This window comes from Fusarium oxysporum, chromosome IV (genome assembly GCF_013085055.1).
Source record: "Fusarium oxysporum Fo47 chromosome IV, complete sequence".
Lineage (NCBI taxonomy): Eukaryota > Fungi > Ascomycota > Sordariomycetes > Hypocreales > Nectriaceae > Fusarium > Fusarium oxysporum.
In genome coordinates this window covers 3,703,309-3,717,489 of record NC_072843.1, presented here as the reverse complement: position 1 = coordinate 3,717,489, position 14,181 = coordinate 3,703,309, and the positions used below count along the sequence as shown (strand labels likewise).

General features: G+C 47.9%; 3 protein-coding genes across 3 annotated transcripts; 2 read left to right on the top strand and 1 right to left on the bottom strand.

The window, feature by feature from the left end:
- Positions 1-874: 874 nt before the first annotated feature.
- FOBCDRAFT_32067 (phosphoribosyltransferase-like protein) lies at positions 875-2,577 on the bottom strand. The gene is made up of 7 exons (XM_031178372.3): positions 2,232-2,577; positions 1,841-2,141; positions 1,473-1,790; positions 1,287-1,422; positions 1,228-1,236; positions 1,088-1,152; positions 875-1,035 (listed from the first exon to the last, which is right to left on the bottom strand). Exons 1-7 carry the CDS (start codon positions 2,309-2,311, stop codon positions 973-975), a joined length of 972 nt encoding a protein of 323 aa, XP_031044259.1. The 5' UTR covers positions 2,312-2,577; the 3' UTR covers positions 875-972.
- Positions 2,578-3,459: 882 nt separating this feature from the next.
- Positions 3,460-5,229, top strand: FOBCDRAFT_200621 (uncharacterized protein; the record flags this gene model as incomplete). Its single annotated transcript, XM_031178374.2, has 1 exon — positions 3,460-5,229. The coding sequence occupies one exon, from the start codon at positions 3,460-3,462 to the stop codon at positions 5,227-5,229; it is 1,770 nt and encodes a 589-aa protein (XP_031044261.2).
- A 2,945-nt stretch (positions 5,230-8,174) lies between these two features.
- Positions 8,175-10,441, top strand: FOBCDRAFT_159885 (amino acid permease/ SLC12A domain-containing protein). Its single transcript, XM_031178375.3, has 4 exons — positions 8,175-8,875; positions 8,924-9,089; positions 9,144-9,586; positions 9,640-10,441. Exons 1-4 carry the CDS (start codon positions 8,515-8,517, stop codon positions 10,344-10,346), a joined length of 1,677 nt encoding a protein of 558 aa, XP_031044262.2. The 5' UTR covers positions 8,175-8,514; the 3' UTR covers positions 10,347-10,441.
- The last annotated feature ends 3,740 nt before the right edge of the window (positions 10,442-14,181 follow it).

The following is a 14,181-nucleotide window of genomic DNA, read 5'->3' as shown; positions in this document are numbered from 1 at the left end:
GCTCAGAACAGAGCATGTGAGTTCTCTGCAGGTCCATGCAGCTGAAGAGCCCAAATTTTCTTGTTGTTCGATGATGTATCTCTCTTTACGATGCGTTGATGCTGGTAGGCAGTGATGTGTCCCTTGTAGATGAGGCGGCAGAATTATTCACCGCCTGCTATTCACGTGGGGCTTTGGAAGAGCGACCCTTGCAATCATGCAAAGATGCGCCTCCATCATGACTTCTTCAGAATCTTGTTAGAACTTGTTCATTTTCATATGGTTTGTTATTTTCTTCTCCTATGGAATTTTGTACAATACAGTGCAATTACCTTTCGAGTACTGAAAATCCGCTGCTACTCCAATTTGAACGGCGGTTCAAGCATCTCCATCAAACACCATCTCTAAGAAGCCCAACAGACCTCATAACCACAAATGGAAACAGGGCTCATTGCAAGGAAAGGATTTCCTCGTCAAAACAGATAACCTGCCGTATCTATCGCCTTCAAAGTAACTTTGTCCCAAGACACTGGCAGGCCTCGTAAAGCATCCCGCAAGAACCCTTCAATAGCTAAATCTTGAGATTCTTTACAAGTTCTTTACTCAGTATCATGATTCAAGTCGATGGATCGATTGAATACTAAAACTCAACTCATACGTACTACTAAATGGTTGAACAGAAGGAAACCTGTAGTCAATCCAAGTTCGTGCGGAACAGAACTGCATGTGCGTGGAGCCAACATCGCACATGCATCTGAACATAGGATCCAGCTTCTAGCAAATTCGTGCAACATATAGTCTAGTAAATCTCTTTTTGTGGGTTTTGGAAGTTTTACCCAAATGACTGAAAATCCGACTTGGCCCAAGCCTCAGTTCTAATAGAAGGACGCCGCTTGCTGGCTGTTAGTTCGCAACTGCGGCTTCATCGAAACGACCAAACCTACCAACTCCATAACCTTGTTTTTTCACCTTGCTTTCTAGTATCTAAGGACTTTAAACGGGGACGTTGTTGAAGAGGTAAGACACGGATTCTCCGTTATGAGTTCGTCGAATAGCCTGAGTATTTGGTCAGTACCAGAACGCGCCTGCAAGATGCGATGTATCATACCTCAGCAAGTGTTCCGGACACATCAATGACCTTGAGCTTGGGGCATCGCTCAATCTTGTCACCCACTATTGAAGTTAGCAAACCGCGTGAACACGCAACACGCGCACAAGCGCATGCACAAAACTGGGTTTAAAGCTTACGAGGAACAGCTGGGAAAGGTTAGCAAAGGTCTTTGAGATGTACATGTTGGGTTACTTACTGTTGGTGACAACGAGACCAGAGAGGCATGAGTTGTTAATGGTATCGATGGCCTTACCACTCAGAATACCGTGAGTAACAATCGCATACACCTCCCTGGCGCCGTGCTCATTGACTGTGGCAGCAGCCTTGGCGAGCTATAATGAGATTAGATTGTGTCACTTACAAGAGGTTACGCATAACTTACAGTGCCACAGGTGTCGGCCATGTCGTCAACAAGAATGGCGACCTTGTCGCTGACATCGCCGACAAGAACCATGCGACCAACAACGTTGGGTCGGGGTCGCTCCTTGTGGATGAGAGCGAAACCGGTGTTCAGGCGGTCAGCAAGAGATGTAGCACGCTTGGCTCCACCGGCATCGGGAGAAACGATGACACAGTTGTCGACACTGAGGTTCTCGCGGATCCAGCGAAGGACGGAAGGTTCAGCGTAGAGGTTGTCCACGGGGACGTTGAAGAAGCCCTGAATTTGCGAGGCGTGAAGATCCATTGTGATAACATGATTCTGAGTCATGGTCAGTAGGTTATCAAACATCATATTAGTGAAACACGTACGCAACCAGAAACCTGGAGCATGTTTGCAATCAGCTTAGCACTGATAGGAGCTCGTGATTTGTCCTTCTTGTCCTGTCGCGCATAAGGAAAGCTGGGAATAACAGCAGTGATCCGTCTGGCCGAGGCAGTTCGACAAGCATGAATCATGATGAGCAACTCCATGAGACCATCGTTAACATCTCCAGGAGCAGTAGACTGAAGAATAAACACGTCCTCGTCACGAACAGACTCTCCGATAGAAACACTAGTCTCTCGGTTGGAGTAGTTCAAGCTCATAGTGTTTGCGATATCAATGCCGAGTCTGAGATATATCAGCAACTTGCACCCTCAGTTACAGGCGCAGCGTCACCGCCAGAGATTGCGGGAGGAGCGCAAAATGATGATAACATACCGACTGGCGACCTTGGCACTGATCTCCGGGTGGGAGCTCCCCGAGATGAGTTTGATTTCGTTCGCCATTTGGTCCAACATTGTCAAAGAAGGGAAGAGAAAAGAGCGGGGCGAAGAATTTTTGGCGGCGAGGAATAAATAACCGTGAGCGCAACGCCTCGGTCAGGATCGGGAAGTTCAGGTATGTGATTCAGGTCAATGATCAACGCCGGGGATGGGCTGAACGTGATGCACAAAAGAGGAAGAGGTTTGTTAGGACCAGAAGGAAGATCAAATAGCCTCTGACTAAGATCAAAAGTCAACAATGCGGTTCAAAGTTTTCCATCTTCGGGTGTCGAGTTGTGGAGCAGTCGGGAGCTAGAATACTTTGTATGCCAAAAGGCTAAAGGTGCTGGGTCATGTGATTGATGTCGTCTTCATCGCTTTTGATTGAGCTGAATTCGAAGTAGATTTACAGAGGCTGAACTCTAAAATGTGTATGGACTCAAGGTGTAGAGGTCATGATGAGCAAAACTAGACATAGCCGTCAGCTGCTCTCGGGGTCCAAGAAATATTCAAGACAAGAGACTTGATATTTGATGGTGAAATTGTACCAGCCCCGATAACAATATGCCGGGGTTATAACTGGGGAAGAGTATAATCTTTTGGCATTATTATGATGTGATTTATGACATGATAACTCTCGAACTCGACGAGAAATGACAGCTTCAAATAAGTCGAGCAATTCTCCGAATTCCATTCCACGCTCTCAACTCCTCAATACAATCAATTCGACGTCATCTCAGCTCTTATCACTCCGCGTCTATAAAGACAAAGAACTGCCCCTCGCCCCCCCTATTACCGGCTTGCACCGGAACCTTACCAGGATAAAACTGGAGCAGACTCGAGTTGCTTTCTTTCTTTAGTCGTCGCCCCAGTCAGACCCTTCCGAGAGCATCATTTGTCAAATCGCACGACTGATCTTAACTAAGCAATCTTCAACTCGACGACTGATTTACGACTTACGATTTTTATATTCGAACGACCGACCATTACACTCCAATCGAGCAGCCACTTCCTCTCTACGTACTCTCGAGACTATCGCATCAAACAGAAAAGCGCCACGTGATCCCGCATCTCGTTGAACCAGTGATTTGATGCCCCGTCACAACCTTTCGCCTTCAAACTTCACCGCTTGCCCTCCTCATCTATCTCATGCAAACCATGTTAGATCCGAGTCATCTTCCAGCATGGCACACCATCATTCCTTTTCGCCGCGGTTGAGTCCCGCTCTTGCTTCTACCTCGTCTCTCCACGATATGGCCCGCAACCGAAAACTCCGCCTTCTCGTCGCCGCCACTGGACCCCGCGATACGTCCTGGGCGCAAGCGCTCGTCGTGCGCCTCTCGAAAAATCCACAGATTGAAGCTCGAGCGATTGTCGACGATGTAGTCCCGCGATTGACACAAACGATAATTGTTATGCAAAACCGGGGATTGGCTATGGGAGCGGGCGATCGGGCCGACGATATCGAATTCTATCGGCAACAAGCATTCGAACTAGTAGAGTGGGCAGATCTGATGGTCTGCGTACCACTTGATGCAGACAGCATCGCAAAGATGCTAGCAGGCGTTACAGATACATTCCTCGGCGAAGTGCTCAGAGGATGGGATACACAAAAGAGCATTGTCTTGGTCCCCGGCATGAGCACACATATGTGGTCAAACCCAATGACCAAGAAGCACTTGAGTAAATTGCATCGGAAATGGAATTGGATACGCGTGGTGACGCCGATATTATGGCATTACGAAGGATCGCCAAACCCGAAACGAGTACCTAACTGGAACGGTTTTAACGAAGTGCTGGGCATTATAAAGAACCAAGCCGACTTGCTAGGATTGGGAAGAGATGTTGAGGTCGCCACCGGAATGGCAATGACTGATAATGCGGACGTAACAGTCCAATCCAAGCTACCGCCGGAAATTTGGACTATCATCCTCGATTATGCAGGAGACTGGGAACTTGCCAAGGCTCTAGGAATGTACACCAACCTACCGATGCCCTCACCGTGGACAAGTCAGCCCAGAGACCGTAACGATCCGTTGAAGGTGTACGAGCACGAGCTCGAGTGGACAGTGCTGACATGCAACTCCGCGGCGATATGTAAGAAGATATCGCAATCTCCACCAGAATTCCACGATATATCAGCACTGGTTATTAAACTAGTGATCAAATTCGGTCTTATTGACGTGTTGGCGTATATGGAAGCCAACCGACCTGATCTTTTTAAAGCATTTGATGGAACGACGTTACCAACCAAAGCCTCCGCTTATTATCCACGTACTGATGTGCTGGACTACTGGAAACAGAGCGCATGGTTCAGAGACCGACATGTATATGACGCAGAAGCTGTCGACGGCGCCTCTAAGTTTGGGCATGTTCGTGTTTTAGATTGGTGGTGGCGTCGGTCTGGATTGATGATGCGTTATACAGAGTCCGCGCTGGAGCAGGCTAGCGGGAATGGACATCTCTTGGTTCTCGAGTGGTGGCGCGATGCAGCAGCACAGGACGACAAGGTCGTTCTACGACCGGGCCGGTCACTGTTATGGGCAACACAACATGGACAAGCTGATGTGTTGCGGTGGTGGGACGCTTCAGGTATCCCTGCTGCTCATGGTGACAGCGTCGCCAAGATGGCAAGCCGCTGGGGCCAAGTCGAGGTCTTAGAAACCTGGAGACGGCTGAAAGGAGATGACAAGCTCGTGTTTGACGCCGAGGTTCTAGTTTCACCGACCATATTCAAGCACTTAGCTGTGCTCGAGTGGTGGCGTAACTTTGCTCATGGAGAGCTCGAGGGTATGGAGGGTCGAAAGCAGATGGTAGAATTCCGGACGTGCAACATCGAAGAGGCTCTTGAGGACAGCATAGGAGATCAGAGTGCAGTTCGACGATGGTGGACACAGAACGGGCTGAACCTAGGGCTGCGAGACGAAGAGTGGCTCAAGACGCGGTATCTTTAGAGCACACCTAGACCGCTGAGACCCAAACGGCCACGACTACGCCACAACCCAAGGATGGAGTACCAGCCCTGATTCCGGGGCATTGGGTCCAGAATAGGTGTGGCAGTTTAGATCCTTGCATGGCATTGATTGGCATTAAATGCATGTGCCGCATGGTAGAGTAGGATCAATGGAGGTGCCGGCTAATGCTAGCATCGGGTAATGGTGATCATGTTGACGTTCCTGGCATTGGTACATATCTTGGAGCGCAGGCGTCATTTGACATTAGTTAAGGAGTCTTTTATTGAGACTGGTTTATGTTATTGAGGCATACGGAGCGTTTCTTTTGATGAGGAAAAGGCAGGGTATGGGATACAGGTTCGGGAAGACATGAAAGCGTGAACTGGAAATAAAATATCAAAAGTTGCGTCTGTGCAATTGGTTTGTGCGATTTGGTCAGAAGGAATTTGATGTGAAGTTCGTGATACTGACATGTCTACTTGCCATGTCTCTTCAATACTCCTTTTTCTTCAGAGGCAATTATTGATCGTGAGAGTATCTATTGACAGCACCCCAGCAATCGATCACATTAGATACGTATCCATGATTCAGCATGGACAGTAATCAGACGAGCTTCTGTGCCTATCATCTTGGCATCAACCGCCAAGATGAAGCTGATATCTGGGGGTGGATCCTCATGTTGAAGACGTCTGATGCCGAAAAATCAGTCTCGTCGACCGGGCCGGTTCACTCGAAGAAATAGGTAAGAGAACACGACTAGGAAATAGTCTGATGCCAGACTACCGACGGCTCATGTGTTAGTTTTCAAGCTTATTTTCAGCTACGATTTCGGCTTGAGGTTTTGTTATCGTGACAAGGATTGCACTTGTTCTCCACACACACATAAACACCCCTAGCTTCATCAGATGCCGGTTCCTGTCTGTCTCAATTCTCTTCTAGAAGACATTTCTACCCATTCACGAGGATGAGAAAAGGTTCTATACTTGTCTTGTGGCGCTGGGCTTACAGTAGTTCGTGAGGATGTAAATAACCGGGATGTTGTACCGATGCTAGGAACCGGGAGAGCAACAGACTTTTTTTCAGCCTCTTTGTACTGAAAACGGAGACAATCGTAAAGTCGAAAATGAGAATGATACAAGAGGGGCCGGGTGGTTCCGTGCCCACAGTTTCATTGCTGTCCGCTGGCCCGTTGAGAGAAAAAGATGGCACGTCGGTGATGCCACTTGATATTGGGTGCCCAAGTTTGTTTTCATTACGTTTCGCTGACTCGATATTCGTGGGGCCCCGCGAGCCCGGGACTCAGGATTCTCCAGATTTTTATCTGGAGAGATTTCACCTTGTTTGCTGGAGCTTGCGGGGGAGCAGAGATCTTGACAGATGGATAGATCTGGGGAAATGCTGTAGCTAGGTAGGAGTTGAGTGAAGGCATTCGCAGAAATAATGTGCTGCAGATTTGGAGAAATACAGAGGTTGAATTGGGGTCTGGTATTAGACTCACTCTAGACTGCATACAGAACAATTCCGCATTCTCCATTCTCTTATCTCTGCCAGAGTTGCCATTCTCCAACCAAGTTAGGCGTGGTCAGGGGTGTTACTGATAAGAAGACAGACTCAAGAGACCCATCTTCTTACAGGGTTTGTATCAGAGGACGGACAGCAAGTCAGGTCAGGTCGGAATATCCCTCTAAGCTACAATCGACAAGCTTTTCCTTTTCTCCAATTCTCCTCTCTCGTTTGTACTTGAAAAGGAACACATCAATTGGGCACAATATCACTCACGTAATAATGACTCGCAATGAAATCGGCCATAGTCCGACCAGACCGGGATCATACACGCTTAAACCCATGCTTAAAATTAACCTAAGTTAAGTTAACCCAAGCAGAAAAAACCGCGTGCAATTTTTCTACCATCTTCCCCCGCATTTCTCCTCTCGTTCCCTTTGACCTCGTGCCACCGCAGAAGAGACTTTCTCTAGCGCGGTAGTTTTGCTTTGTTCTGCAAGTAACCGCCTTTTCGGTACCGAGTACCGCACCTGAACTTTCCCCACACAATGCTGAGCAAATGTGGTACGAAAGCCGCTGTATTTCATTACGTACGAGATGGACTTGACCTTGAACTTGTCTGGGGTAAGAACCTTGCATCGGAGCCGCGTGTGTTGGAGTGTTTGCGTGTTTGCTTCGGAGCGCGCTGGAGCTGGGCTGTTGGAGATGTTCTGATGATCTCGGGTAACGGTACTCGGTATAGCCGTTGGGACTGAGCTAAGCTCGAGGGAAGGGCTCTGTAATGGGAGAAGAGGAGCCCAATGTCACTGTACGAATAGTCCGATTGTGTTTGATGATCATGGCTTATCAGGGAGGACTAGTTAGTATTGAGCGACTTTCTCTTCAACTTACACCTTGCAAAGAACACTCTCTTTCATATGATCAACTCATAAGTCATCACTGTCAGTCTATCAACCAAGCTTTAACCGCGGTGGATTCCCCCTTCTTGTCCCGTCTTGGCCACGCCGTGAAACTGCCTATCTCCCTCCTCTCATCCACAACCACTCTGATAACCGTTGCCCGCAGTCCCCATACCAAAGAGACAAGGATCGGTCCCCAATTCTCGCTAAACCTGGTCTCGCCTGTCTTGGCAGCACCTCTAGCGCTCCCCCAAACACCACCGTAATCCTCCCTCAAGCCATCACTTACACGGAAATCCTACACTACACAATCGCTTGAAAAGGCCGAGTCATGGCTCCTCTGCTACTCCCCCACATAATGGCACTCTGTCGCCCGTACTTACCATTTTGAGACGATACAACCGGCCCGGTTGAGGTGAACTCGATCTCACCTCTCTGCTGGTTTAGATGATCAGCAGTGTTTGACACGCCGTTGAATGCATTGCTTATCATGCCCCTGTACCTAAAAGCATATCCGTTACCGCGGTGGAGAGCTTTGCCTAGCGCTGCATACCTTCTCACCTCTGTATGTCCAACATCGGGGAACTTGAGCTTTCTGGTATTAGGAATGCCATAGCTCTACCTCCTTGTCATGTTAATCGACATGATGAGCTCCTCTTACAGAAAACCGGGCCGGTTGTCATGATCCATAATCTTGATCATGGTTACAGTCAACTTGATTCTTAAAGGGCGATCTCCCCCCCTCCCTAGTTGTTCTTATATCCAGGCTTGTGTCTCCACGACATTGCTCCCATAACCTCATCTCCATTCCACTAGGAGCCCTACTCTTGTAAAAGATTGAGTATTCAAGACTGATCTCGTCTTTGTTAAACTACCCTTCACCATGGGTTATCAAGAAGACCCCGAGTCAAAAGCCGTCGAGGCTCCCAACGTTTCAGACACTTCACCCGGTGTCTTGATCGATCACAACTCCGTCGATAGAGAATATGGCCGGACCGTACGAGGTCTCTCCCCTCGACATGTTCAGCTCATGGCCATCGGTGGCTCCATCGGTACCGGTCTCTTCGTTGGTATCGGTGGTGTTCTCTCCTCTGCTGGTCCTCTGTCTGTCGTTCTCGGTTACTTGATCTGGGGTGTCTTCTTCGTCTGGCCTTGCAACTTGTGTGTTGCCGAGATGTGCTCGTATCTTCCTATCCGTGGTTCCATCTTTGAGCTTGCTGCCCGTTTTGTCGACCCTGCACTTGGTACGATTCGCATACGATTAGTACAGAATTTCAGCTAATATGGAATAGGATTTGCTATGGGATGGACTTATTTCTACGCTGGTCTTATGCTTGTTTGTGTCGAATACAGTGCTGTAGCAACACTGATGCAATATTGGGTTCCTGACATCAATCCTGCTGCTTGGGTTGCGATGGCCATGGTCGTTTGCGTCCTGCTCAACGTTGTTGCTGTTAAGTAAGTGCAAATCACTAAGCTTCAAATAAGGACATTCCTAACATGCTTTCTCAGGTACTATGGTGAGGCTGAATTCATCATGGCTTCTCTCAAGGTTATCCTCCTCTTCGGTCTCCTCTTCATCACTCTCATCACCATGTGCGGTGGCAACCCTAAGGGCGACGCATATGGATTCCGATACTGGAAGGGCGGCAAGGCTATGCAGCCCTACCACGCTGAGGGAGATCTTGGTAAATTCTGTGGCTGGTGGAAGGTTGTTCTCTACGCTGGTTTCACCATTGCTGGTCCCGATATGATCTCTCTGTCCTCCGGTGAGATCGCCAACCCTCGACGAACTATTCCCCGAGTCGCCAAGCTCATCTTCTACCGACTTGTTGGTTTCTACGTTCTTGGTGTATTGGCTGTTGGTATCATCTGCTCTTCTGATGACAAGCGTCTGCTCGGTGCTATTGAGAACAGCGCCGCTGGTGCTGCCGCTTCCCCCTGGGTCATTGGCAGTAAGTCACATTTTCTCTTCAAACAGACAAACACGATACTAACAGACTTGCAGTTGAGAACCTTGGTATCCACGGTCTCCCCAGCTTGATCAACTTCCTCATCCTCACTTCCGGTCTCTCTTGTGGAAACGCCTACCTCTACTCTTCTTCTCGAACCCTCTACGGTCTTGCTCGCGATGGCCAGGCCCCTGCTTTCCTCATGAAGTGTAACAAGGCTGGTGTTCCCATGTACTGCGTCCTCACTGTCAGCGTCATCAGCTGCATCACCTTCCTCGTCGCTGGCGAGTCCTCCGTTACCGTCTTCTTCTGGTTCGTCGACCTCACCACCACCGGTCTTATCGCCACCTACACCATGATGATCGTTGTCTTCATCGGTTGGTTCCGCGCTCGCAACGCTCAGGGCATGGACAAGTCTACCCTGCACTACATCGCTCCTTTCAACCCCTGGGCTGCCTACGTCGGTCTCTTCCTCGGTGTCACTGCCCTCCTCTTTATCGGTTTCGACAAGTTCGAGCCTTGGAACACTCAGGGTTTCGTCACCAGCTACTTCTGCCACGCTTATGCTGCTATTCTGTTTGTTGCCTGGAAGGTCTTCAAGAAGACCAAGTTTGTCAACCCTGAGACAGCCGATCTTGTCAGTGGCAAGAAAGAGGTTGACGAGGAGTGCAAGCACTGGGAGGAGGGTGGTATTGAGGAGAACTACAAGCGTGAGCTTGCTGCCATGCCTTTCTGGAAGAGGTGCTGGGAGCGTATGTGGTAATCGGGAACGATATAGCTCGAAACTGCGCAGATGTCGTGATAGTCATCCAGGATATAGCTGGCAGTAATACTCCAAATACATGTTCATTTAAGTTATATTCCGTCCTTCAGTCGGTGATGTGATTTCGTATTTGAGCTCGCTCTGTCCTCGAACAATGTGCTCCAGCCTTCAGGCTTCTGTCTGTACGACATCTTTCTGGTATTTAAGTTGTCGGCACTAGTTCGAGTGCCAGTGTCTATACAATTGAAGCTTTGACAAGAGCCGCACCTGGCCATAGGCAAGATACCCGAACTATTCCAACAAGAACAATTTAGCCTCAATAATTAATGTACTTGAGAGAAATTCTCCCAGGTCTCTTTTTGGCCGCTTGTCAACATGGTGTAGTTATCTACCAAGCTGCTCAAATCGATATCAGGACAGTGGTTACAGTGACTTGACAAACTCAGAAACTTCTTCTGCTTTCTGCATTTATAGTCGGGGTAAATTCGTGAACTGTTTGTTCTCATAAAATCAGTCTTCTTAATCATGTACATATTGGAAGAAGGTATTTATTGGTGGCCTGACCTGCAGAAATCATGGCAACCACCAAAACAGAATCCACCAAGGTATTGAACCAGAAGAGCCTTCTAGCATCAAGACATTCGCACAAGAGCAGTAAACCATAATCCAAAAGCGCCCACAACATTTGAGATATCGAAATCAAGAGTAATGGAAATGAGTGCACCGGCAAACCCGTTTTGGATGTATGCGAGAGATTACCGACCTTTCTGCCTACCCTGCACCTCAGCGAGGTCTCTGAACTTCCAACATGCTGCTGACTTCTACAGACTGCACAACTGACCACATCGATTCTTCACTGTATCATATCCTATCATTCGTTGTCACAGACTTTCTTTGAGGGTTGGGGGTATCGCTATCAGAAACATAAAGATGCCCTTCCGGAACTGGTTGGCTTTGCGAGAAGGCAAGCGAAGATCGAATCGACCCATTGCAAAAAAGCAAACATGGGACAAAAACTGGTTGACGCATAAACGAAACCAAACAATGTTCCAATACTACATACCGGACTCCATGGAATAAGAGAGGTGAATGCATGCAAGTGTCCCATTGGCCGTGTAACGGCGAAATGCAGACTGTAAACGGACTCAACGAACGGATAGATAATTCGGCATTTGACAGCATTTGATATCTCACAAACACCATGAACAGTTGGCTCTAACATGTGGAGAGACGTTGCAATTGACGCAGCAGAGAAACAAAAAAGCAATTTATATGACTCCATCAAGTTGTCAGCTTTGTTTGATGCAACCTCACAACCAGCTCCATTTATCTCGGGATCCCATATATCCGAATATCACAGATCCTTCAGCAGCAGTAGGCTCAATGCAAAGACGGTGCAGTAATTAATCAAGGAATCTCGCAGCTCCAATTATTCGTTCGAAGCACAGATAGCCTAAGAAGCAAAAATAGGAAAACACTGGAGCTATCAAACACCGGGATGATGTTTCATGTGATATATATCGATTTCTTGCTCACAAGGACAAGGCTGTGAGAGAAGAGGCAAAAAGGCGAAAGTTATAACCTGAAACCCACCAGAATAAGAAAAATAACCAGACGATCTGCTTATTTATTCGGGGAGACCGTTTGTTAACAGTAGGAGTTGGCCGAAGGAAACAAGGTCCTTGCTGCTCCCGCGTTTCAGGGGCCGGTCTTTTCGGAACGGTAGGGCCCGATATGGGATATCGCTTGATGATGAGGATGGGAATAGACGTCAGAGGTTGAATGTAGAACAAACGGACGCCGAAGAATTGTGAATGCGTTTGTATCACACCTCATTTAATGATTTATTGGCAATATACAGAATCGAACGATAATCAACATCAAGACAGAATAGTATGCCCCGGCTTTTGATTGCTCAGTCAATAGTCTTGACCTGCATGAGTCGCTAGCTGCGGGTTTACAGCATGGGGTGGCTGAAAGTGGCATTTCGGTGGACGAACTGTTGTTCACCACATCAGGCCTGGCGAAAAGAACGAAGGAAGAGCATCACTTGTCCAAGGTAGAGAATGAACGGACTGTGAGTCTTGGTAGACGGACCATGAGGGAGTCTGGGATATAACACCCTGGCTCTCTGCCTTACCAGCATCATGACAGGCGACAGGCTAATTGATAACTGTGCTGTGCTGGGAGGCTGATGATTACGTTTGGTCATCAAATGAATGATGAATCTCATTGCATTGTGATAAATCACGATGGACAAGACCGCCTCCACCGCTAGGGAAATTTCCGGTATGACGCCGGCAATGCTGTGAGAAGTCAGAAAAACGAGTCATGTTGTGCTGTAAGCCCAGGGGCAAAAAAAGCTTGGGATACGAAGAAGAATCTCACGATAGCTTAGCTTTCAGTAGCAGAGAAGAAAAAAAGGGAGAAGCTACTGGTCTGTGAGCTATCCGCCTCTGAAGGGAAAACCTCCGTCGTTAATTTAGCGCTGGTGTTGGTTGTGTTTCTAGCAGGCAATAAACCGGCCAAGATTCCAGTCTCTGATAGACAATGGAGTCTTGCTCTTCTTCTTTGAGGTTTGTCCACTGTTTTCGTTACATTGGATAGAGGTGTAGGTGCGTTACCCGACGAGATTCGGCTGATTGACACCAAGGATTGAGAAAATCCCTTGGCTCAGCCAAGCTAGGCCACGTAGAATTAATTGCTGACGATTAATGATGCTCAACTTTGAGCTGAACAAGACGAGGATTTTCATTAGTAGACTGTAGCCGCCATCTCCGCTGATGCGGAACCGAGAAGCATGGACCTAGATGAGGTAGTATCGTGTAAAGAGATCTACAGTTGAAATATATTGCTATGGAGATTTGGAAGGGATGATATAAACAAAAAAAAAAAAAAAAAAACTCCATAGAGATGTTCTATCGTAAACGTGAAAAGGGGAGGCTGTGAGGCTCCGGATGACATTCCCGTGCCGCACTATGTGAAGCACGGCGCACCGATGTGTCTTTGTATTTCGGGAGCCGAACTGAAGGCAAACATGTGGAAGCATGAACCAAGAACTAGAACAGCTAGCAAGATAAAATGGTAGCTATTTGCTCTATGTGGAATGCGTTTGGAACATTCGTGAAACCAAACCGTCAAATGTGCACGGCCTGAATCATCTTATCAGGATAACATTCAATATCACAAGATTTGAAGATGGACAGCACCTGGTGGTGAGCTGGAACCCGAACGTGTGGATTGACAATTACTCAATCATAATATCCTTACAGCCCAGCCGAGATTGACAGCTACGTTGATCACCCCTCAGAGGAAGATCTGGGGGACCTCGTGATAGCTGGGCCAAGGCCTCCATAACAAGAGCACGCAAGCATCTCGTCAAGCAAATATCCACCAGTCAGTGCCACGGACCTCGCTAGTGAATTCAATCACATCCCTCCCTGTGCTCCGTCATAGGTACGGATAGTCATAGTTAGTCATATGCATGCCATCCCTTCCATCGCTTCCGCTCCCACCACCAACCGAACGCTTCAGGTAGAACACAAGGCACAGGGGGAGCTCGGAGCTCACAAGCAAAAAAAACTTACCTCATGGGATGGTCTTCGGCTTTGAGTTAACATGTGAATCAAGCTTTTGAACTCAATTGTACCTGCAGAAAGTGAATTCGCCTTTTCTCCCAGGCTTCCTTTTCTAGTTGATAAGAATTTCTGCAAGGATCTAATGTTAAACAAGGGGTGATGAACGACAAGAGGAAGGAGATCGTCACCGGATCTGAGAAGAAGCAAAGTTGGACAGCCACGATTGGATTGGTTAGATCCCCTGATTAACCAGTCTT